At 40.2% G+C, this 26,056-nt stretch overlaps 1 protein-coding gene across 4 annotated transcripts in view; it reads left to right on the forward strand.

Annotated features, from left to right (window-relative positions):
• Positions 1 to 26,056, forward strand: part of thsd7ba (thrombospondin, type I, domain containing 7Ba) — a 160,040-nt gene that overhangs the window by 41,288 nt on the left and 92,696 nt on the right. For 3 of the 4 annotated variants that reach the window (XM_052081427.1, XM_052081430.1, XM_052081428.1), the window contains exons 2-3: positions 175 to 497; positions 6,013 to 6,189. In XM_052081427.1, the coding sequence (XP_051937387.1) occupies positions 6,042 to 6,189 (148 nt within the window). In that variant the 5' untranslated portion in view covers positions 175 to 497; positions 6,013 to 6,041. The remainder of the gene's footprint in view (positions 1 to 174; positions 498 to 6,012; positions 6,190 to 26,056) is intronic. The other variant, XM_052081429.1, reaches the window with a different exon arrangement.

The following is a 26,056-nucleotide window of genomic DNA, read 5'->3' on the forward strand; positions in this document are numbered from 1 at the left end:
AACATCAATGATTTTAAATCACCGTGCGCTTTATTCAGTTTTCGCACATTTGCCTAAAAGCTCTCATCAGTGCATCACATCCCAAAATCGTGTTGTTGTGTGAACTGAATTTTCTCTCCGCTGTTATTTCCGATGCTTATCTATCTACGCGCTTTGTGTCTTCCCAACCATCAGACCCGCCGTCTCTTTGCTGACTGCAGTGCTCATCTCGGCAGGAACATCAGCATCTGGGTACTCGACAGATCCTACGCCAGGGGCTTAATAGTACGAAGTGCAGCTGGAGGTGTGACATCGTCCCAGCCCTCGACACATTGACTCACACAGGATTAATCCACTGCATGGTGCTTGAGGTGGAGGACCTGATACATCTCATTTTCCCCGCCTGTCAGACTGAACATCTTTGGAGGCCTCCTCTCCCTTGCCAGCCACAGAAGGGCTGGACTCAGCCTGAACCAACAACATTGCGCAAAGGGATGACTGGCAAACATTTTGATCAGGTGCGATGATTATTTGCAAATCTTTAAATTGCAATGTTGAAATTGTGAATAAAAAAAAAGTGTTTCAAAGGCTGCGGTTATCTTGTAAATCGTCTTCTGATCAATTCAGGAGAACCCACGGGGTCAAATTTGGCCCATATAAATTCTGCTACTCAAATGCTGCCCTTAAATCCCAAAGGGTCAAATTTGGCCCTCATCCTAAGTTAGGATTCAATCATTAAATATATGAAAAAAACATACAGTATATTTAAGTGTTCAGTGAACATTTAGCAGTCATTTAATGTAAAATTCATCATTTTCCAAAGAATAAAAGGCTTCTTGGGTTCTCCAGAGTTAATTTCTTGCCTGCATCAGTTATCTATTGATTGACTATTTACAGGTCACATCGTGAGCCAAAGCAGATATTACTGTGTTTATATATACTGAATGCTGAACGCACTTGCACAATTAATAGTGATGTTGGGCAGGGACAACAGGGAGGTGAACAAACGGTATACTAAACATTACGCACCGATTACTTTGGTCTCCAGGCATGTATTCGCTGGCCGTTTTTCTCATTTAATGGACTGCGCTCACTCCTCGGAGCGATTTTGCTGTTTGGTTGGAAGTGTGTGCGTATACAGGAAACTAATAGAAAATTATTTTAGATCCCATTTTCCTCCACATAACCTTATTCAAATGTGAAAACATCAAATTGTTCTCGTTTATTTTCTTGCCTCATAACCAAATTGGGCTACTTGAACTTCAATCGATTGAAGTTTTTTTTTTTCATCTGCACATCGTGCCACATTTTGAAGCTTCAACATAATCAAGTATTGACTGAAATCTAAAGGGTGTTATAGGAAAAAATAGAAGAAAATGCTTGTCAGTCTTTTTTGATTATAACACTTTGCCAGACTTTAAACTGTTGTTGATTCCTTCTTGCTCAATAACAAGTATCCGCGTATTCTTTTGTTGTCTCTTGACTTGAGACAACAAAACGCAGTAATACGAGAAAAGCAAGCAGATCAGGATAATTTGAGGGGAAAGATCATAGCTTCCAAAAGCACAATCCCAGTAGCTCAGTCTGCCATCTGAAACTGCCTTTGAATCAAATTCATTAAAATGGGTCCCAAACAACTGATGTTTGCTAAGGAATTTTCTTATAACAGCTTTAATCCAAGCAAAGTAACTTTTTGAACAAAATTGGTTTGACTTGAATCACCCAAACGCGTCCGAATGACTATTAGTGTCTGCATTTTAAAAGGAAAAAAAATCAATTGTAATGTTTTTTGCTTTACTTTGGCTCCTTTCTTCATCTGAGGAGTATTCCATTTTCAGCTGCTGTGGAAGAATTAATGACTTCCAGCATGGCGTAGAACAGCATTTTCTATTGTACAGGCAAAATAAAGTGTTTCAACCTGTTCAGCCCACAACAGGTGGGCTTTGCTCAGGTGGTTGAGTGGTCGTCTCTCATACAAGTGGAAAAAAAAAATCAATTTACCGCACGGCATGCAAGGCAGCAGCATGCCAGCCTCCTTTATGAAAGCCATTTCCGATCAAATTATTATCCAATTTTAAAACATGATTAAAATGTGGGACCCTTAAAGCCGCATACTCAATTTTCTTTTTTTAAAGAAAAACTTGTGCATATAGGAATAAACTCGAAATTGTGTTAGCATGTTTTTTTAATTTTTTTACTTAAATAGGTACAGTCTACAGCAGTGGTCCCCAAACTTTTTCCTGTGAGGGCCACATAACTTTTCGCTTCTCTGATGGGGGCGGGGTCAGTTTGTAACAGCAAAAGTGTGACTGCAAGAGTACCTAGACGTAAAAATGTATTGTTTCCCAGAAACCAAAGCAAAATCAAATTACTTTTTTTTGATACACTCGTGGTATTAAAGACGTCTTCTTCTCGGAACACACCACCTCTGCGACAGCATTCATGCATTTCTTGACAAACTCTCCTTACCGCTGCTTGCTATCAGTTGAGCAAACCGAAAGCTAGCCCAAACAGAGGGCTGGTTCAGCTGAGCTTGGCGTACAAATGTATTTTGCTTGGCTAACGTTCCTCTTTTTAGCATTGACAGTTTGTCGGCTCTCATTTGCCCATGCAGAAAATCGTACTTGTTGTTGTGACGGGATTCATAGTGTCTTCGTAGGTTGTATTCTTTGAATACCGCCACCAACAGATGAGACAGACAATCTTTACTTTGCATTGAAAAAAACAATTGTTTCTCCATTTTGGGTTAAATTCCCTGTATTCTGAATTTTTTTTCTCTTACCTCACCTTTTCGCCATGATTACGTTCTCTTTGAGAGGGACGGGTTTAGGATTTTTTTTTTTTTCTGGGGTTGCCAGATAACGGCACAGACCGCAGAAGGATGGAACAAATGTGACATTATACTGTATGTGTTTATGAAATTGTTACTAGCTAATAGTTAATCAAGAAAATAGTCCATAACTAAGGAATATTATATTGCAAAAGCCACATTTTTGATAAAATACAAATATACATAGATGAAAAATAAATCAAAATACTCTCTGGTATTGTTCAGGGGGGCCGGACCAAATGTGGAGGCGGGCCGGATTCGGCCCGCGGGCTGTAGTTTGGTGACCATTGGTCTACAACTTGGATCTGGTACTTTTTGAAGCGGAAATGTCACCCCAAGTAGTGTTGTTTTTAATGATGAAGGAATAGCTCCTTCAACCATCGCTCTGTTGTGCCTCCTATTGTGTTTCGCTATTTGTTGTTTTATTGGGATTACCATTGAGTCGTTACTACAATGGAGATATAAAGTTGATACGTTCGGCAAGTCAATTTAACTAGTGCAACACTGAATCAACGAGGGTATCGGTCGGTATCGATCCCTCTTTCTTTGTTTCTCAATGCTCGGCTCATTCAGATTGGATCATTCCTTCAAGTTATGAAGGACCCAAAATGAAATAAATCCTGTCTTAATTGTGACTGAATTGGAGAAGACAATATCTCCAAACAACCCCCAAAAGATTTATTGTCATATCACACAGAATGATCCCTTAGGATAACTTACAGGTTGGTGATTGCTCAGAATCATTCCTTATCAAATTAGCCTTTCCCATTCATTTTAATCGATGGAATCAAACATCCATTACTGAGACCACCTGTGACGGAGGATTCGGTTGAGCAAAGCTCATCTGTCCTCATATGATAGATCCAAGATGTGTACGCCAAATCCAGCTTGTGAGCCACAAACAAGCACCGCAGGAGACAGGCGGGCAGATTGCATTCCATCACATCACGGAGTATCTAACAGGAGGCACTGCAGCATCTGAGCCATGCTGCCCTTCGCCAGGTTTTCTGGAGCTGCTGAGTGCTTGGCACGGTTCCATTGACCCAGATATCTAGCCGTGAAGAGCTTTTCTTTTCACAGATTTTCATGATAGCCTCTATTTCGCCTTGATACTGACAGGCTGGCAGACGGCTTGCAGACCAAGCTTGCACTGTATAAATTCTCCAAATCTCAGACTTAAAGAAAATTGATATTTTGAATCTTTCTATGTTGTATTGGTTTATTGTTGTGGAGGTGCCACACAATTGACAAACAAAACATATTCCATAGCTGCCAGAGCATCAACTACTAAAAAAGTTTTCTGAAAATACTCTCGCAAAATTACTTCATTTGGAACTCTTGGAATGCAAAATAGAATAAATGCAAACGTCCAAATGCTTTTGTTACATCCATTTGGAAGGCATATAAGGCCAATGATACCTCTGACTGCGTAACGTCATATCACATTCAAAGGAAAATTGAACAGTCTGTCAAGTTGGCATCTGGAAACTCACATCTGGCCAACAAGTCATCTGTACCCTTGCTGTCTGCTCATTAAACACAACTTTTAAACAACCATCCAATTACATTCACCTGAGTCAAATCAAATGCATATTCATTTTTTTTTCTTTATGTTTACTTCAGACACACCATATGAAGCTCCTTAAATCGGGACAAGCTCACCTCAACTTTTAGAGCACTTTAAAATTACCATCGCTGAATACAAAACTATCCGACACAATCAACCATTTAAGTAGTGCTGGAATCCGCCAGATTCTCGGAACCATTACTTTTCATGAAACGAAAACAATGTTATACTTGCTGAGAGATTGCATTGCATCGTCAAAGAGAGCAAACCATTTTCAACACTTTAGATCAGGGGTCGGCAACCTGCAGGTCTGCAACCGCAGGCGGCTCTTTCATGCTTATGTTGCGGCTCTGCGTGGCTGGGGAAAATGAATTATAAATGTCTGATGGAAGTGTATGTTATTTATCTCCCAAACGAGTACCACTTCTGTTATGTACTTTGACTGTACACTAGGTGGCAGTGTTAAAAATACTACTGAGATGATAAAGGAAGGTGAGGTAATGGCGATTATAGTGAGTTTACGAACTAATTGTGTGATGTTAATACCCTGAAAACTGTTTGGCTACACTCTGACCTTATTATGCACCCCCCGCCATATATATATAGCTGCTATCTATCTATATATATATATATATATATATAGATAGATATGCATGCTAACATCATCGCTTCAGATTTCAAAAGGTGTTTGCGGCTCCCAGTGTTGTCTTGAAAAAATATGAAATTGACAAAAAATGGACATAGCAGGTTTGCACCAACAGTGACTACTTAATGTAGTATTTATCTCTATCGACAAGAATGGCACTTGGGGGAGCACCGACCTCCATCGATGCCAATCAATCCTAAACCGATTACAAAAATCCTCCATGAAAAATGCGTTGTCCATCTTTCTACCTATCTCTCTGTTCGTCTGTCAGTGTAAGCTTTTAATTACTGAAGCTACATCTGGGTCTGGTGGAGCACCTTTCCCGATACAAACATACTACAATGGGGATGTTTTGTACCATTCCCTGCACTCATCAATGCAATGGTCCTCTACAGTTCCACAATTTTGCAGAGGTCATGTGGCTCCATGTGGAAACCTGCTAATAAACCAACCAAACAAAAATAAGTCCTAAAGTCCAGTTGTATACTTTAAACAAATACACACGCACACTTACTGTATATATAATCATTTTTCAAATGTGGGACTTTTTTTTTCAGTCTTTTGAGGTCATACAGATTAAATTCTGTTGTCATATCGGTCGGTAGAACACAACTAAAGGTCTGTAAATCCAGGACTAATCCCTTTTAACACTATTAGGACTGGAATCCGTGTAGTTGCTGAGAGCAATAAATAAGATGCAATAAAAAGGCTTCCTTTCTATTGCACCATGATTTAAGTCTCTTCAACACCTATCCACTTGTGTCGTATATTGGGAGGCCTTGACTAATTATTTATGACAGTTTTTAACAAAGGAAGGGCAGGCAATATGTCAAACCTGTATGTAAGGATTCATGAATCAACGACGTAAAAGCGTGAGAGGATGAGGGACACTGAGCCTCTTGAAGAAGCCTTACAATGTGCATATCCTTCTGTTGAACCTTACGTACTTGAAAGTGAGTTTCTGACGACTTTTTCTGTCTTTCCCCATAGGAGTAAGAGAGGAAACAAAGGGCTGGACTATGCCTTTAAAGGATGACTTTGGGGTCATTGCCTGGGCAGGGGGAACTGGGAACTACTTCTCCTTCTTCGTCCTCTGGTCGATCTTGCTCATCCATGTCCGAACAGATATTGTGTTTCATATGGATCATCAGTTCACATGGAAAACAGGTAAATCCTTAATTTTTTTCGTGGCCATTTGAAACGAATCCTCATCTAAATGAAACCATTTGATCTCATTCCTGATAAAAAAAAGCAGCACTAGTCACGGAGGATTTAATTGGTTAATTCCTATTATGTTCAATGAGATGCGAGAGTCTCTGAAATGTTTTGCACTGCTGTTTTGATTAAATTGTTGTACTGAGCCGGCTTTTTCTACCGAGAGTGTTCGTGCCGTAGTGGAGGCCTCACAACTACTCATCGGCACACTCTAGGCACAGAAATAACATCTGTTTTCGGAGTTACATGCTGGGCTTGGACTCTTACACTTATGCACATTGAAAAGACACGATTTGGAAAGTCAACGCCACCGCTAAGGCAACTCCACATGATATCCCCGAATGCCGGCACAATGGTGGGTTTTCCTGTATGTGATGTTATCGCGTGACCAATTTTAAGATGTATGTAATGCCACAAAATTGATTAGACATGTTTGGGGAGGGGAGGGTGGGGGGTGGTTGAGCGTATTTCACTAGTTCTCCTTTGCGCACTTCACAAATTCATTTGAAAATGCAGTTGCAAAGCATCTTGAGGAAGAAAATGGGCCCTCTTGCCGGGTGATTAGTGCGCTCACTTTGCACTTTGTGTCTGGGTAATGACACTGCCTAAGTGATAAAGAGGCAGATTAATTTCACTTGAAAGAACGCATGTTGAAAAGGGATGGAATCAAGAAGAATCCCACGTGAGGTTCTGCAGCGTTTGTGAGTCACTGTCGTCTTATGCTTTGTTGTTTGAGACACTATAAAGAAAATCTCAAACCTGAGATGCTTTGTGTCACACTTAAGTGTTCGACTGCGAGGGAAAGAGATCAATTGTTGAAGCATCATGCATTCATCAGTTGAAGGTTGTGAATCAGTTTGCTGACGATCACAGCGGCCGGGGTTTTATGTGCTGCATTTTCATGATTTTCATCTGAGAAAATGAATGATTTTACGTGTGCAAAACTAAAAAAAAGTTGTTTTAAAAATCCAAATTGTGTTGAAAGCCCCGAGCACGTGTTCCTGTTGTTTCACAGTTTGGGACATTTGCATCAACTCAACTGTTATTTATAGAGCACTTTCAAACAGCCACCGCTACACACAAAGTGCTGTACATGGAGCAACAAACATATACAGGTACAACAGTAAAGCATCAAGATGAATAGAAAAAAAAGGAAATAAAATAAAAAATAGCATACGTTTAATCCGAAGAGCTTTCCAACTTGCTATTTTATGAGACAACCGTCTAGCGCCTGCCAGAGGGGAGTCGCTGGAAAAGGTGGTGGGCAGGATGCGGGGGATCCAGGAGGATTTTCCGTGCCATTGTCTTCATTCTTGCAGTGTGCAAGTCCTCAGGAGTGGGTAGGGGGGTGCCAATGATTTTTTCCGCCGTCCTAACTGTCCGTTGAAGTCGGATTTTGTCCTTTTTTGTGGGGGCCCAAAACCAAACCGTGATGGAAGAACACAGGATTGATTCGATGACTGCCGTGTAGAACTGTCGTAGCACCTCCTGTGGCAGGCCATGCTTCCTCAGCAGCCTCAGGAAGTACATCCTCTGCTGGGCCCTTTTCAGGATGGAGATGGTGTTGCCTTCCCACTTCATGTCCTGGGAGACTGTGATTCCCAGGAACTTGAAGGTCTCGACGGTTGACACAGGGCAGTTGGATAGTGTGAGGGGCAACTGTGGAGAAGAATGTTTCCTGAAGTCCACGATCATCTCTACAGTATTGAGCGTGTTCAGCCCGAGGTTATGTTGGCTGCACCAGAGCTCCAGCTGCTACACTTGTTGGCGGTACGCAGACTCGTCGCCGTCTTTGAGACTGTGGTGTCATCTGTGAACTTTATGAGTTTGACAGCTGGATTTGTTGAGGTGCAATCGTTTGTGTAGGAGAAGAAGAGCAGTGGAGAGAGGACACATCCCTGTGGGGCTCATGGGTGAGCTAGAGCCTTTCCCAGATAACTAAGAGGCAGTCTACAACCTGGAGTGATCGCTTGTCAATCACAGGACACAAATAGACCGATTCACATTCACTGTTATCACTCCCTGGGGAGGAAAAAGGACCAGTCAAAAACGAGCGCAGGGGCTGGGGTGGGGGGACATTAAAACGCCATTGAAAGGGCCTTTAATGTCCAGTAGCCGTGAGCCCAAAACGTGGACTTAAACATGATTGATTGGGATGGGAATTTTCATTTTAACCTTTAATTTTCAGAAAGCTCTGCCCTTAGGTATGCCAAACCACACTATTGAGTGTGTCTATGTAGGCCAGAAGCAATGTAGGGTGAGACTTTTGTGAGTCACTGGGAGTCAAACAAAGCTGGATCCATTTAAACTTGACCTTCATCAACACCACGGAGAGCAGAATATAACTCTGCAAAACTGTGGCTAATGGCATAATTATTCAATTGTGCACAGAAAGTCTCTTGACGGTCAAAGCCCACACATTTTCAGTCATTTCCAAGCGGTTATTTCCAAAACCACTTACAATAATGTATAAGTGTAGTAAAATGACAAATCAGGAGATATCAATTCATCATTGATGAGAACGCTCTTCATTCCTACACAGCAAAAAAATTCAGGGCAGTTTTCCTAACCCAGCTACTGAGTGTGGATTTTGAGCAGATTTGGTTACTTGGCCAAATCATTCGTCATCATGGTCTCCAGTTCCACTGCTACGCTGATTTACAATTGTACCTCCCCACCAAATCATTTACCCCAACAAACCACTCCACCCTGTCTAACTGTCTTTCGGATATCAAATCCTGGATGCAAACAAACTTTCTCACTCTTAACTGCACTAAATCTCAACTGCTAATAATCGGTCCTCGGTCCCTCACCCAAACAGCCTCCAACTTTAACCTCACTGTCGACAACTGCACCCTGTTTCCCTCTTCTCACTGTCGCAACATCGGTGTCCTTTTTTGATGAGAACCTCTCTTTCGACCAAAACATCACCTAAATCACCAAAATTACTTTCTTCCGCCTCAAAAACGTTTCTCGTCTCCGCCCTTCACATTCTTTCAACGCCGCTCAAACCCTCATCCACGCCTTCATCACCTCCCGCCTTGACTACTGCAATAGCGTCCTCTACGTTACAACCTCCAAACTCCTCAATAAACAACAGTACATCCAGAATGCCACCGCCCGTCTACTCACCCACACCCGCACTCGTGATAACATCACCCCCGTCCTTAAAAACCTCCACTGGTTCCCCGTTCCCCAGCGTATTCAGTTTAAACTCTTCCTACTCACCTATAAAGCCCTTCACAATCAGGCCCCCTCCTACCTCTCCGACCTTCTTTACCTATAAACTCCTTCCCGCAACCTCCGCTCCTCAAATACAAACCTCCTCGCCATACCTGCGACCAAGCTCAAAACATGGGGGGACCGAGCCTTCTGTGTCGCCACCCTCACCCTCTAGAACGCTCTACCACAACACATCCGCAACTGTACTGACCTTCAATCATTCAAATCATCTCTTAAACCCCGCCTGTTCCGCAATGCACCTTTTAATCCCGTTTACCCATTTTTGCTTTGTTTTGTTCATCTAAATGTGTTTTTTGTAAATACTGTACGCTTGGCTTTAAGTGGACATTTTTAATCTTGTGTTTTTAATTCTTATAAAGTATCTTTGAGTATGATGAAAAGCTTTCAAATAAAAAATCTATTATTATATCTTAATATTATACATATTTTAATACATATAATAATAATTCTATATATAATCTTAATCTCAATATTCTGACCCAGCAGATTGGATTTGAGTTGGCTGAAGAGCTGAAGCTAGTCTTAGAAAATGTTGGTGTTAGTGGGCTTTGGATACAGTGAACATGGAACATGGCTGATGATCAGTTGAGTGGATAAACGGTGAAGTGTGGAGTTACAGTGAGATTTTTGAGTGTTGCACGGCTTGCGCACGGTCACTTTCAGACAAAGATGCTTGAAGATGTTGATCCAAATTACTCCCCACCTTTATCACAAGCAGCCTTTCCCAAGGACACTTTGACCTATTCATATGAAAGAACCACCCACCTCCCGATCACGTGTTATTGGGAGGTGTTATCGTGTTATCGACCTCCAGTGCAAGGCTGACCCCCGCCCCTCCTCAGTAAAGAGGTTTTTCAATCAAATTAAGTGTGAGAACAATTTTGTGGAGCTACCACAAATAAATAAAAGCCTAGATGATAAACCTTTTCGTCACTGATATTGTTGTAGTTGCACAAGGTGTGTATTTGATTTCATTTTAGTAGCACCGTTGTGTAACTGGCTTAAACTGTAAGGTACTTTATTTTTAAGGACTGTTATGAAGTCGAAATATTGGCATTTGCCTTCAAAAAGATTGAACAAATGCCAGATGGTCTTAAAGTGGAGATATCATCCAACAATTGAATTTATTTCTACGTTACTTTTATAAAGACAACAGAAGAACTGAACTGGATAAATTTAGCACGACACAATTCAGTGAACGGTATCGTTGTAATGAGGCAGTGGATTTTTTTGTAAACCGGGGATCAAATTAAATACCTTTTCTGTCGCTGTAAATTATTTGCTGACAATTGGTTGATTCTAAAAATATTAAGAATTTCATCATGAGAAGAGGATCTCCAGGCAGATTATTTCGGAAGCTTACATGGCCAGAACCTAAGGATTCAGTCTTGTCACAGGCTAATGTTTGGAGGAAAAAAAAGAAATTGAACTAATTTGAGCAGCGATACAGACGGGCAGTAATATAATGCTTTCATTTCAAAGTCTGGCTGTATAGTGGTGTGCCGTCAATGCTGAAATCAAAGATGAGCACTCCAGTACAATGAGCTGTGAGGAGCTTCGAGCCTTCCGTGACAATGTGCTGGCTGCTTTAGAAACAGGGTTTTTTTTTTTCTTTTTTTTCTGATATGTGGAGGATGAAGAAATACAATGGAATGGTTGGATTTAAATGGGTCATGTTTCTGTATTTGCTGAAGAATATCTCACGAATGCCCTGTCAGCTGTTATTTTTGTCGTGAATCATGTTTTTGATGAGAGCATTGGAGCGGCTTTTCTGGCAGTCATGATGGAACAACAATTAAGGGATTAAACACAATATAATGTTAAAGTGAAAACATAAATATGATGTAAAGTCCATGCGCATCAAATGGTTTCATAATCGAGCTTTGTTGTGCTTTTAACGGATGTTGTGGTGTCATGTACCAACCAAAGCCACAAATGCTAATATCCTCCGGTATAACAATGATCAAACCGTTATTTATTTATCATATAATGTTAATGTAACATCTCAACAGTCATTCTTGTCACACAAAAACTCAGGAAGTCATTCTACCTTGGAGCGCACATGTCATCCAGCACAATCCTGTCCAAGGCTCAAAGCAGTGTTTCCATTGTCCACCGGGTTGAGAGTCGACAGCACTGAGAGGTGTGAAATACAGACAAAAATTGACCATATGTATTTCCGGAGATGCTGTAAGGTTTTACAGGGGGAAATGGAAGGACAACATAGCACAGCCATATATCCAATTTCTAATCTGCTTATCCTCACAAGGGTTGCGGTGGGTGCTGGAGCCTATCCCAGCTGGCTTCGGGCAGTAGGCGGGGGAAACCCTTATCCAGTTGACAACAAAGTCAGTGTCCTTATTTGTAAAGCTGTGTCGTCTACTTTTGCTGCTGTTCAACTCAAGTCTTATAGGTGGTGGTCTTGAGTCTTGTGGACTATATAAACAAGTCCAAAAGATGTTTCAGAATTTCTGTACATTGTTGCGATTTCTTTGTATGTAGCCAATTGACCCCTCTCATCTAAAACTGAATACAGTTTACAACACATTCGAAGGCACAATTATTGCACTTCGAATTATATTGTATGTGAATCTCATTTTCGGATCATTTTGATGGAAAAATGTCCATCAATGAGACACTTTCAAACACCTCTTAGAACCTCTCAAATTGGGTGAATTTATTTCTTGCGTGCAGGCTACACCTTGGAGGTGTTTAAAAGTTTTTTTTTGTTCATGTATGAAATTTCTCTTTTGTTTTTTTTATTACCCATGAACACGCATGTGTAAAATAAAATGATAATAGGATGCTAACGTGTTGAACCCATTTTAAATGCTACAGTAAAGGTTCACTGTTCAAAATGGCCTTGATAAAATGTGGAATAATCCCATACTAGGAAAAGCGTGGCTGATAAGTGCCTATGGTATGATATTTATTCTTTGTTTTGGCCCTTTTATGTCTGTGTTTTGACATTTTAAGATATGCGCAATGAAAATCTCCAAATGGAAATTTTTATGATGACGACTGTCTATCGCAAACATTTAAACTCCAAACTGCCATGCGTGCTCAAACGTGGATGTGAGCTATAAAACAACTTATCAATGACAGATTTAACCACTTTGTCCTTCAGATCACCTGAATATTTAATCTCAAGCACAGTGTCGTTGGGATGGCGGCTCTGCTGGCTTTTACTGTCCCCTCTTGGAAATTGAAACTGCAGTGCCACATACATATACCGGTAACTACAAATCCATTATTTTTAGGTCCACTTGTACAAACTTTGTTTGATATTACCGTATGTTTCAGAAGTAGTTATTTCATGATAGGAATTACTTCTATTCACCAAGTTGTCATCATTGGGAAGAATGCCCCCAAAACGCAACAGAATATTTAGTGGCCAACAGACAAACCCTTGCCAACGTAAACTCCTTGGTTGAGGTAATCGATACATCTCTGACTCTCTTAATCAAAACTGAGCATCGTGACCTGTGCCAAGAAGCTCAATGAGGAAAGTTCAGCTAATTAGTTTTTGTCGTGGCAACAGTCCACTTGCACTGGGGCCACATACTGCTGTGCATCGATCAATCATAGCCACCATATGGACCTCCTGGGGGCAAAATCCCACCAGTTTTGAATGCACCACATACAGGACTAAAGTGATTCACCAGCTGCAGCATGATTATATTTCAGATATACATGGCATATAAAAAGTTTACACATCGCTGTTCAACATTTTTTGGGGGCGATATATAGAAAATGAGACAAATGTAAATAATTTCAAATTCAGTGTTTCTCCCATTGTGTGACCTATAATCTGTCAAATCCAGGACAATTTTGAGAGAGGACGTTGTAAAAAGTTTCCAAGTTTGCACACCATTTTTAGCCAATTACGGTACATGCAAATTCATGTAAAATGTCAGCATCAGCGCACAACTGCCAACATTTATAGTGCCTCTGAATATCCCCTAATAAATAAATACATATGCTTCAAATGTACTAGTTTTTTTTGTTAGTCTTTCTCACAGAGGACTGAAAGTATTGGCACAGTGACTGCAATTACTGTTCTTCCTTCCTTCCACCTTGTCTTGACAATTGAACAAGAGTTTGGAGACTTTTTTTTTATATCCACTGTGTGTATTACCGATGATGCTATCCTATTAATAAAGCCCAAACAGTCATGTCTAATAGAAAGCTGTTCAGTCACAACATTTTCCATTTTTTTTTTTGTTGGTTCTCTCTGCGTGTGTACGGCTTTGCTATTGGATCTTTGATGGTGTAAGTGACCTAATTGTTTTTTCAAATGTCAAAACACACAAGTTGTGTGCTCTGTAATCCATCCAAAATCAGCATGTGCTTCATGGAGAGGAAAACAAACTCTCGGGAATTTTCATTTACTTACGAACGCGAAAGGGCATCACAGAAAATTATAACATTGGGAAGATCTGACGGCAAATAAGCTTATCTGGAAAACAGAAAAGAAGGCCTTGAAATCTGAAGATACGCTTTATCACAATAGATTTGAACTCGAAGCCGACACACTACAAATTGCCCACAATATTGAAGTTGTCAGGTTTGGAAAAATGTAAATCCTGAGACAATAACGCTGCAATTCAATACCAAACAACAATGAAAGGGTTTACCTAATTACTGGTACTTCTCATGCCAGCTTGGTTTCTATTGTTTAGCCTTCCGTACAAGACACTTTTTATTCAACGGTAAATGATTAATATGCTTGTTCTTACAGAGCATAGACAATTTTACTTCTTCATTTGATTCAGAATTGCAGGAAGTCATTTCAAAATAACATGATGTCAAAAGGGGTTTTATTCATGACTCTATCAACTAAATGTTATGAGACAGTTTTCTTCTTGGCAATTGTGAAGCTTTTAACATTTTTTGAGGTGACCATAACAATCCAGCAGGTTCCTTTGAATGCGAACAGGGGTTGTTTTAGAGGCCATTACCACAAGTGTCAAAGTGGACATTTTTAGAAATGATGAAAGGGTGAAAATGGTCATTTGTAAAAACATGACATGATATGTCACAGTACAGTTATTAATCATTAGAACACGGCAGTGGAGTAGTTTCAGACTCATAATGTATTACAGTATATTGTGTTATTTACCAAAGCCTTCATTTACACACACACAGATTATTCAAAGACCCACAAAAAATTGCTACAGATGTGCATCGGCTTTTTTTTCTTCACAGCCATCACACACTTTTGGCTTGGAATGCATATGACAGAGTTTTAGTCATTTTTTGCAGAGCAATGAGAGGACGAAGATCATTGGCATTATCATCCAAAGGTTTTTGCTCAGTTGTCAGGTATAGGTAAATGCTCTCATATTTTCATAAAAATGAAATTGCTCAATCATGTAAGCAACATATGACAGATTAGGGTCATCCATCCATCCATCCATTTTCTAATCCACTGAGCCTCACGAGGTGCACGGGGTAAACCCTGAACTGGTTGCCAGGCAATCGCAGGGTACACATAAACGAACAACCATCCATGCTCACAATCACACCTCGGGACAATTAGGAGTGTACCATTAACCTCCCATGCACGTTTTTGGAATGTGGGAGGAAACCGGACTACCTGGGCGAAAACCTACACATGCATGGGGAGAACATGCAAACTCCACACAGCGAGCCAGAATCGAACCCTGCACCTCGGCATTGTGAGGCGAAAATGCGAACCAGTCGACTAACGTGCTGCCCAATTACAGTCACAGTTGATAAATGTTGGCCATTGAATGAGACATTCGGCATAAATCCGGTTCTAATGGTGAACAGTTTAAAATTCTGTGTCTTTGTTCTTTGAATACAGCGAAACCTTTGGTTTGCTTCTTCCTTGTAAGATAAGATAAGATATCCTTTATTCGTCCCACACTGGGGAAATTTACAAATTTGTAAGATGATGGCTTGACAAGTTGAGTTGGTTCCTTGACCAAGCCAGCAACTCAAACACTCATTTAACTTTCCCCCATTTAAATGAATGGAAATGCCATCAATCTGTTGCGGCCTCCATTAAACACCCAAGAATATTTTTTATAAGGTCTTTTTTAAGAAGGAACATAGTCGACTATAATATTGTGCTTCATACAGACATATGGTAATAACATTATGAATTAGAATGTAAAGAATGAATCCGTATGTGCATCATGGTATAATGCTTCCATTCAATTCATTGTGCTCCTCCCTCTGGCATGCCTGCCTTTTGCTTACGGGGGAGGCATTACAATGCAGTCATACCGACGAATAAAGACAAGTCACCATTTTTCAAAGTGACTCGATGAACTGCAAGAATATTAATCAAATCTATTGTTCACAGAGGATAAAGACTATATGCCTGTGAGTACTGGAATATGTTGTATACATATTTTGCTTCACCGTTTCTGTTCAAATATCCATTGCCTGAGGGATTATAACACCGCTTTCCATTATGTGTTGGTATTATGCTAGTGGCAGTATTTCTAAGGCTAAGTCGTAGTTGTTTGAAATGCAAAACTTTCAATTCTCTTTGGGCAACTAACTTCAACTGTGAGTTGCATTAAATGGATGAACACCTCTATTACCATCTGCCAAACTGTTGCTTTTTGTTAAGTGAGTTGAGCAGATTTTTCTCACCATAAAGTGCTCATATCTCAAGTTTGTGCTCAGAAGTCAAAGCAAAAAATGGAAAAAGTCAGGTCACAAAATTCTCAAGGCACCATTATACTATTGCAATATAATAATATGCAGCGTAGAATTGGAAACTGCTATTTGAAAGGTATTTCCTTTATTTCTGTCAAAGATCCGGATTTTATATATTTGCTAATACAAAGAGACGATCCGGTTTGACACAGGTGAATGACAAATATTTTAATCTTGTGATCTTTCCTAAACAACGCACCGTTCACAGAACTCCACTTACCTTGAAGCCTGTCCCGACAAACATACATTAGCTGTTAAAGATGGCTTTCCCACAAGCTTTTCAGCACTCAGGTTGAACTTGCATGTGCCCTCTTTCAGGAAATTGGATGGAGGTGTAGAAACAGACTGTCAACATAACACATCTCCTAAACCATTGAATTACCCTTTCTCAAAGCTTCAATTTCCAAAAGGAATTCTCACAGCCAATCTTTTGTAAACACTCTTGTTTTTACACAGCAACACATGCTTTTGTGTCACCTTTTCCAAAGGCATCACCCAAAGCCGTATCTTGAAGGTTTTAATTTTATTGTTATTATTGGTTTGTTTATTGAACATAAAACATATACAGTAACAATTTGACAGAAAATAAGGTAGATAAAATAGTAAAAAGAAAGAAATCAGTCTTCATTCAACACAGGTATTATGTTCAAGGGAGTAGGGAGAAGTAAAAAATGTAATTAATTTTCGGAGTGGACACGTAAAGGATACAAGGCCATGGGTGGGTTGAAACAAACAAGGAGCGCATAACAACAAAACATTAAATGCAAATGAAAATATCCATACAGTAGTTTCTTTACGGATGTTGTTGATGAGGTCGTACGAGTGAATGACTCCCACTTGATAAAGACGAATGGGTGAAGAAAGCTGTAAGAACATCAATTTACGTTGCAAGGAAGATTATTTTCCTGTCCCTTAAATCGTTTTTAATGTCACTTTGAATGTTTTAAATTTGTTTGGGCTTCATAATCATATTTGCTGCACTTTGGTCGAAAAGCACGGAGACGAAAATAAATAAATGTCTCAATGCTGCAAGGAATGTGGACGAGGAACCAAACTAAAAACAATGCAAGATATCAAAAAAAAAAAAAAAATCACCTTGGCTTGTTTTAGCTGAGCTCTCTGCTCTGCAATTCGGCATGGATGAAAAAAGCCTGAATATTCTTCTTTGTCGTTGCATTCAAATCATTTTAAGTTGCTCCAGCAATGGGCATGTTGTTCAACTTTAAGACATAAGATATAGTCGGATACTGTTATAACTACAAGGGCCTAAAATGGGATTTTTCACAACCTGGATTAAGCCATGCTCGTGGCACTTGATGTTCCGTTTTCAAATGATTCCCTAGCAGAAGACGGCACAACACCCGAAAGCCTATTTCTTTCTGGGCATGCACAACAACATGTCAAAACAGCCCACTGTCAACGCTTACTTAGTGACATTTATGCAAATGTGATGCCATGCTTTGACGCAAGTGGTGGGCCCATTGACAGTAATGTGTAAAAGGCATAGAGGAGAAGTATAGGCCAATTTGAGGGAGGGCCGACTGATCACGTTATAAAAAATATGGTTATTGCCTTCTTGTGTCAATTATATCCTGTGTTTCTGTGCTTGACCAAAGATCTTTAAAATAAACTAGCATTCATGAGTAACACTTTGCATAGTATCATTGCGGCAACCGTGCGTGTCATTTTCAGATTTTTTTTCTGAAATCCATACTGTGTCATGACACTGTTCTTGTGTGTCTCTAGCAGGTGGCGGAGGAGGGCTTTCCCTCCAGCGTGCACAACTGCTGCCAATATGTTCATAGAGTTAGCCATGTATTTAAGGACTTCCTTAGCACCAAGTTTCTTATTGATCTTGCTTGCGGCTCATGCTACACTTTGTCATTTTTTGCTCTTTAGTCTCTCACTTGTAAGTATTATGGTATTTTGCTCTTCCTCTTGTTTTGCTTTCGTGTAATTGGACTCTTGTCATTTGTTTGTCCTCTTGGATTTACTATTACCTTGTCTTTTTGTTTTTGCCTTGTTTTTCCTGGCTTAACCAATTTAAAGTGTTGAAAATAACTTGAGAACAAATCTTAACTCTCTTGGACAACTGTCTGAGAATTGTCGTAAAAGTCATTTCCCCACTCTGCAGGAGCTGTGCCGCACCTCAAGACTGAAAGTCTGGATTCTTTTTTTAAGACAACAATCCATGAAAATAGTTTGGTTCGATACATTTGAATTGGATTGTTTTGTTGCAACTGGAAAGCTGTAATGCTTTGGTGCAGAAGAAAGCGCATCAGCCATGAATAAGCCATGAATAAGTGAATTTAGTCAGTCCATCTTTTTATGCATATTTCAACTAGACAAATAGCATATTTATGCTATTTGTCTAGTGGACTTGAATGCAGAGTTTGATGTGGAGTGCTGGCGCTTGTGATGTGTCCCAATCATTAACAGCATAATAAATTATCAATCTCTTAGTTCATTGAATTTGCAATTGAGCAGCTGAGGTGGAATTGTGCTGATGTTCGTGTGGAAAGGAATTTGAAAGTAATAGAAGGTATAATACCAATTTGTACAATATGCAATGTCACTTATATAATCCAGTGTAGCAATGAGTAGATTCCCACCTGAGTTTCTTAATACAAAGAACCATTTAGCTGAATAAAATGTGAAAATGCGGATAAAATGACCTTACTTTTTTTTATTTATCTAATATCGGCTTAATGCTAGCTGCTGTTTCTACCCGCTATTCATTTTACAGATAACCTTCTCATTTCAAGGCTAATTTAAAACTTGTTTTATTGAGCCATTTACTTCACGGTGAGCAAGAAGAAACCACATCTTCACTATTGACCTTGTCCTTTGCCGGGTGCTGCACTTCATTGCAAGTCAGGGCATTTGGCGATTTGATGTTGGGGTTGGAAATTGAATCGTACGCCGAGTGATTTTTAACTTCTACAGACAGGCCTAAATGGTAAATGCGGTACCAGCAACATTTAGAAAATGAAGAAGGTGAAGAAAAAAAGGTGTGTTGTGCTTTATCAACGATCTCTTGTTGGTGGGTGTGAGTCGAACTGTGTGATGAACTGCACGTTTCTGTTTTAATTAAATCCGGCTTTGGATGTGAGTTTGTTCGTCTTTTTAGTGCATCGAACACTTTAATTTATCTCCACAAATACACATTCACAGGCACGCAAAAAAGCAGTGCAGAGGTGCGGCGGCCGGCATTGTGGGTGGAAACGATCATTTTGTGTTTGACCTCACAAATTGAACATCAAAAGGGAGCATCTGAGGGGCCGTGGCTTTGTATGGCTGTTCTCCATTCTTCTGTTCCTGTGCCAAATTTCAAGCAAGTGGTCCCAAATTGTAGCGGTCCATCTGCAATTTTCTTTTTGTTTACACGGTATTTATTACGGCAATGTTGTTAGAGTACTGATAACAGCCATCCTTTTGGTCAGTACAAGCATAATATGGAATTTTCATGCCATTTTGAATCCATGTAAGACTAATCATAGTTTACATGGTTGAAACTCTACTGTGTTGATCTGATCTCGACTGATTCATAAATGAGACAGAAGTGAGAATTGCAAAAATGTTTGGTATTCTGTCAGTGATGCTCAGCAGGGGGGCAGTGTTTGATCTCCTTTTCCGGAATTGGGACAAATGAGTGGTGAGCCGGTGTGCCATTGAACTTGTGTATTATGTGTGTCTCTCTGAAGGTCAGCCACATAAAAATTCTGTAAAATTATTTCACGGCTGTCTGGAATTAATTGGATAAAAAGGCTATTATTGGCAAAACCACTGAATCAATTAAGCTTGAATTATATTTTTGCTCATTCATCTGACTTCTTTCCTCATTCTAACCTTGGTTATTTACAAGGTCCTACGACAATAGATTTGTTTTTATTTTTTTAAGCTATTGCCTGCTTTGCATAGACCAAGATTGATCGGTCATTGAAGTGACACAAACTTGGCTTTTCTGAACAAAGCATAAAGGTATAAGCCAGCCCGTGAGTCCTCTGGGCAACCATTGTGAGAACTAGCGGTATAAAAATTCAAAACCTTTCATGTTCATTTCCGTTAATGGAGTGGTTTCATTCAGAAGCCACTCGTCATGCGGGAGTGCTCTGTCTTTGTCAGCACACTCGCTTCCACCCCCAAGACCGATTTGGATGTAAATAGGTTACCAACTGGTTACCAAATTTCTTATGTCAATGCGCATGTTATTTCTCCCACTCTTTCTTCCCCCCTTGAGTTTGATAATTAATCACATGGTATTTATCCTCGGGTGGTGGTGCCGTTTCAAAGATCTCTGCAAAATTTAGTGAGATATCTTTACTGAGTCAGATGCACTTTGAGGAGGAATGGAATGCTAATGAGGTTCTCAGTGTTTGAACAGCAGCATCTATAGAGACCGGTTAAAATAGCCTACGCTGTTTACTGTGTATTTGACCCAGCGGGAACCACACAGGAGAGACCGTGAGGTGAAACAAAATGGATTTTATTCACAAACTCCCAAATGAGTCATTTTTAGGATCCACGGTGTTACTGATCCATGGTTGCTTGCTTTATTCTATCCTTTGATCGTCTGCTGTGCTGAAACAGTCAAGTCGGGGGAGAGGATATCCGAGAGGGAGGCGAAACGCCGAGGAAAGAAATGACGAGCGGCAAAATTATCCTGCCAGATAAACTGTAAGTGCCTGCCAAGGATGTACTGTATTTACGCTTGGAACGATCACCTGTGGCACTTACAAACGGCAAATGTAGCATTGAGCTGATGTAATCAACTCGTTACACATAGAGTACCACTAATACTAACAGGCAGCTACACTTTTAACTAGGATGTTTTTCAATTTCATGATCTTGATTTAGTTCCAACAAGCAGGCCTTACTTCAGAATTTTGAGTTGAACTTCCCGGGGCAGCTCACCAGGAATGAGTTATAAACTCCTCATCCACTGCTTTTAAATGAGAATAAAGCAGTTAAAACTTCATAGACTTTTTTTTCCTATTCAGATTGTTGGCTGCAAGGTTCACATATAAACACTGTGCTTAGTTTTGATAATTGTAGAATCAAAACCTCATGTTGCCAGCTGTATTGTTCTTCTTATCCCGAAGTGCATTTTTGATCCTCTAATCAGTGAATATGCTCTTGAGTGTTTGAGTTGATAATGTATAATATAGTGAGGCTTTGCGCATCTCTAATTGGACTTGCAGTGTGTATCTCTGCTCGCCACAGTAATGTCCTCATCGCAGGGGAAGCCACAACTTGCTCCTTTTCGTGACCACCACACACAACACCTGCGTTGTGTTTCGGAGTACACTTCCACTTTGATACACAAATGTATTTTTGGTGTGTATCTCCAAAACACAGTCGGGCTATACAAACAGCCAAAAATATCAGTTTTTAGTAATATCCGTTTAGTGTCGAAAATCCCAAATAATGGTTAGCATTCATGTGCTACATAACAATGATTTTAAAAATCTTAAGGTGTTCTGAAGGGTTTTGTGAATGCAAAGGTTTGTGGAAAATATTTATTACATTTCAATTGTTTGATCAGCATCTGAGACTCTTAGAGATTCCATTGGTAGATTGTTTTAGAACCGGCAGCGACTGTTCAAGTGTTGACTGTATATTTCACCAAAGCGACATTGACTTGAAACTATGCCTTCCAAGCCTTTCAAGCGTATATTCTTTTGGGGGTTGGGAGTGGTGGTGGATAGAGCTGCAGATTTCCAGCATGAATTGACAAAGCCGCATTTCAATAAAATGTTACTCGTGGCGAGAGACAGTACTTAATAAGCAATCAGCACTGGGAAACTGGTGCTGGTAGGTTTCACACAAGGGATGCTTGGGGGGCTTTTCTTGATCCAGGATCATGCTCTCAGATTGATTGATTTGGTAGCACAAGGCCTAAGCCAGAGAATGTACGAAGCTATCTAGAAGGTCCGAGTCAGTGAGCCCTCAAACGCATAAAACGTCCTGCTCTGTTGATTGGGGACATTCATTCTAATCATTGACTGAAAGACCGTTGTTGATATGATATTTTAATGGACCCAAAACATTAAAAGGATTGTAAATCAATGCGGTAGCACATCACTAATGTTTTGAAAGTCAGGAATGCCTGTTGGGTAGAAAAGAGACACTAGACGATCAGACATATGGACTCTGAATAGTGACCCATGTGGGATTTGGTATACAAGGACATAAAATGCACTGAAACAAGAAAAGGAACAATAGAGGTACTCAAAGTACACAAATTCATAGACCCCTCTAATGCCACAGAAAATAAACAAGGACGCAAAAAAGATGAACAAATGTAATTTGTAGATCGAGCGGTAGTGTATTCATAAAGACAAAGAAATGATGGTGGTCTGTTAAGTCTCAACAGTACTTAGGGCAAAAGCAAAAATGATACAATCCTGGAAATCTGATGGGACATGCTGTCGACTCACAAAGTTTGTGGCCTATGCAGTGACACTCCACTATGTAATGGAAAATTGAGGCAGACTTTATTTTGAGCTACCACATGGACATGAGACTGGATAGCATTGCTCAAGGAGATGTGCTATGCAGTAGACAGCAGTTGCCTTTTGTGGATGTTGGTACACTGAGTTACTAGTTGTTTCGTGGTCAACCGTGACTGTGGGTTTCGAAGTAACCATTCAGCCCACATTCTCTGCATGTAACCCCTCTGACTAGGGTTGCTTGAGTAGTAGCATTCCAACAGAGCCATGTTATCGCATCTCGTCCATCTCCGCTTTGTTCCAGTAGCCCATTTTTTATTTTATTTTATATATATATATATATATATATATATATATATATATATATATATATATATATATATCCACTCAGGTTTTTAAATAACTGTAATAACTAGCAGATCCTTGGAGATGGTGTTGTTTAATAATTTATTATTTAGAATCAATACACTTTTCGAGTAGCTGATTAGAGGGTGAAGAATCTAATCTTCAGGTCATTTATTGGGTGATAGAAACTAATTTCTCTGCTTTTGGGTCAAACGAGCATTTTTGGTGAGACCAACCAACGTTCCTGTGCTGCTGACTGAAGAACAGAAATGGGTTGAGATTGTCAGCAACTGAGGTTGGGTGTGATTGTAAATGCCAGTGGTTGTCTATGTGTGCCCTGCAATTGGCTGGCAACCTGTTCAGGGTGTTCCCCAACCTACTGCCCGAAGACAGCTGGGATAGGCTCCAGCACACCCACGACCCTTATGAGGATAAGCGGATTAGACAATGGATGGATCGATGATTTAGTGAATTGGATCAACTAAAGGTCAAGAATGTCAAAGTGATGATATCCTCTCAATTTTTCATTTGAGAGCCTTAGCTAAAAACATTTTGACACTGCTGATTTAGATGCTCTTCATGCAGTCAGGCGAAGAGTAGCGAAAAATTAACATCAATGCTTAAAATGCTGTCATTTAATTTGTTTGCCAGTGTTTAAAGAGTGCTCTTCACGCTCTTAGTTGTCAGTACTTGAGGAGCAAGTACTTGGCAAGTTGAAACGTAACATAGCTGGAAGTGCTCTCAACCTATTTTAGAGGTGAAACAAAGCGGAACATTATCCTCCTCCTGAGAGGAGCTCAGGGAAAATATCTGAACAGATGAAAGCACTTGTGCAACCATGATGGAATGTCAAGGCAAACATGTACAGGAAACGATCAGGCCAGGCGCAAATCGAATCCACTTATTCCGCATTGGGCTCTATCGCTGCACCTACAAACACAGCTGTGTCCTTAGGAAATCCATTTAAAAAAAACTCCTTGTTGGCATTCGTAGTGTTTAAATGTTCACATTCCCTGCATCGAATGTAAATTGCTCGATGTCACAAAATTACAATTACGTATTGCTTGAAAAAAAATGTATAGTTGGAGAGCAAAGCAGAGACATGATATCTCACATTGGTTACTTTTTCCCACTATGGCCACACTGGCCTGTATCATCACCCAAACACCTGGGCCTTTCTGCAGGTCCGAAGATATGGCCATCAATTCTAGCCCTGTGCGTAAAGGAAAAAAATCTCAGCTCAGTGGACGGCGGCGAGACCAAGGAGTGAATGACATGCTATCCAATTACTTGTCACCTCGGCCCAGGCTGCTGCAGGGACTTGAGGGAACCACATAAGACAAGCAATTGCACAGAAAAAAGATTCAGATCACCACCAAGCCATCTCGCAGATTTAGCGGTTCCTCGCAGCTCTTCTCACCATGTCTTAAAGCGATACAGACTAAAGCATAAACACATTGATTTCGGCAAACCCTGAGGGTTTTATTTTTTCCCAGCTTGAAATCAAAGTTGGATCTGCATGAATCGTATATGTGAAGAAGAACCTGAAGGGAAATACACGGGCTGTGTGTTTTATATTCACTACTCGGCCTCCGGAGACCAGTTATTGTAACGGGGAAACATGGAGTTCACTGGCTTAAGTCTTATATCATTTTCTATCATAGTACAGTGTTTAAAAGGAAAAAAGAAATCTCTGGTATGGCTTGATGCACCTTCGCTGTTATTTTGCCACCAGTGTGTTAGCACATGGTGACAAATGGTGGTCAGTGTAGGTGAGGCAGTAAACTAACACTGTTGGACGGTATTTGGTTTGTTACTGGGGTTGTATTGCTTCTTGGATGTTAGTCTGCCTCTTTGTTGGATATATGACTGGGTGACATGGCCAAAAAGTCGTATTTTTCCGCTGAATGGCGATACAGAAACTACTAGGAGAGGTCACTGTCATATATTATTGAACATCATAATATATTTAGTAGGGCAGCACGGTGGGCGACTGGTTCGCCCGCCGGCCTCACAGTGCAGTGGTACAGGATTCAATTCCGGCTCCGGCCTTCCTGTGTGGCATTTGCATGTTTTCCCCGTGCCGGCGTGGGTTTTCTACGGGTACTCCGGTTTCCTCCCACATTCCAAAAACATGAAGGGCTGGCTGATTGAACACTCTGAATTGTCCCTAGATGTGAGTGTGAGCACGAATGGTTGTTTGTCTGTGCGTGACCTACAATTGGTTCAGGGTTTCTTTCTGCCTACTGCTCGAAGACAGCTGGAATATCCAGCATGCCTGCGACCCTTGTGAGGATATGCAGATTGGAAAATGAATGGATATCTTGTAATATTTACGAATTAAGAGTTAGGTTCAGCAACAAGTGGAGTTTGTTTTTGAAACATGGTAGCTATAAATATTAAACGCATGGTCAAACCCATCTTTTGGTACCTTTTATAGGTCACACTTAAAAACAAAAAATGAAAACATCTCAAAAACCTGTTGTGTAAGAAAAAAGTAAGCAAATCGTTGTCAAAAATACACTCGGGACATATCAATGATGAATGAAAATTTGCTGTTGACCAGTGAGCTTTTGGCAAATGTAAAAAAAACAGAGGTGGGCATTCCGTCAGACTGACAGAGGGCCTGTCATTCCGTCAACATTTCCGTCAATATTTCAGGCCGACCAACGACGGCGCAGTCCGTCGTTCTTTGGGGACAACCAATCGAGAACATAATTTCCACGCTGGCACTGCACCGGCCGACACGCAGTCAAGTAAAGAAAATGACTACAGTAAAAACAACAGGTACACACACGCACTGCGTGGCGATTGGTGGAGTAAAACAATATGAGATGCATGTCACAATTTTTTTTTCCTGTATTTGGCATGTCAGATGTGCAGCACCTGTGTGTGACATGGTACACATAAATCCGTTTTCAACACCATTTGGCTGTTACCAATGCCCCTTATGGACCCACCTCTGGAAATAAACTGTATTTATTAAACTGTATAAATTATACACATTTTGTAAAATTTACATTTTACAAACAGATCAAAATTTCAGTTAATTTTAGTTTTTGTTGTGTTTTCAGATTAAGCCT

This window comes from Hippocampus zosterae, chromosome 12, assembly GCF_025434085.1.
Source record: "Hippocampus zosterae strain Florida chromosome 12, ASM2543408v3, whole genome shotgun sequence".
Classification (NCBI taxonomy): Eukaryota; Metazoa; Chordata; class Actinopteri; order Syngnathiformes; family Syngnathidae; genus Hippocampus; species Hippocampus zosterae.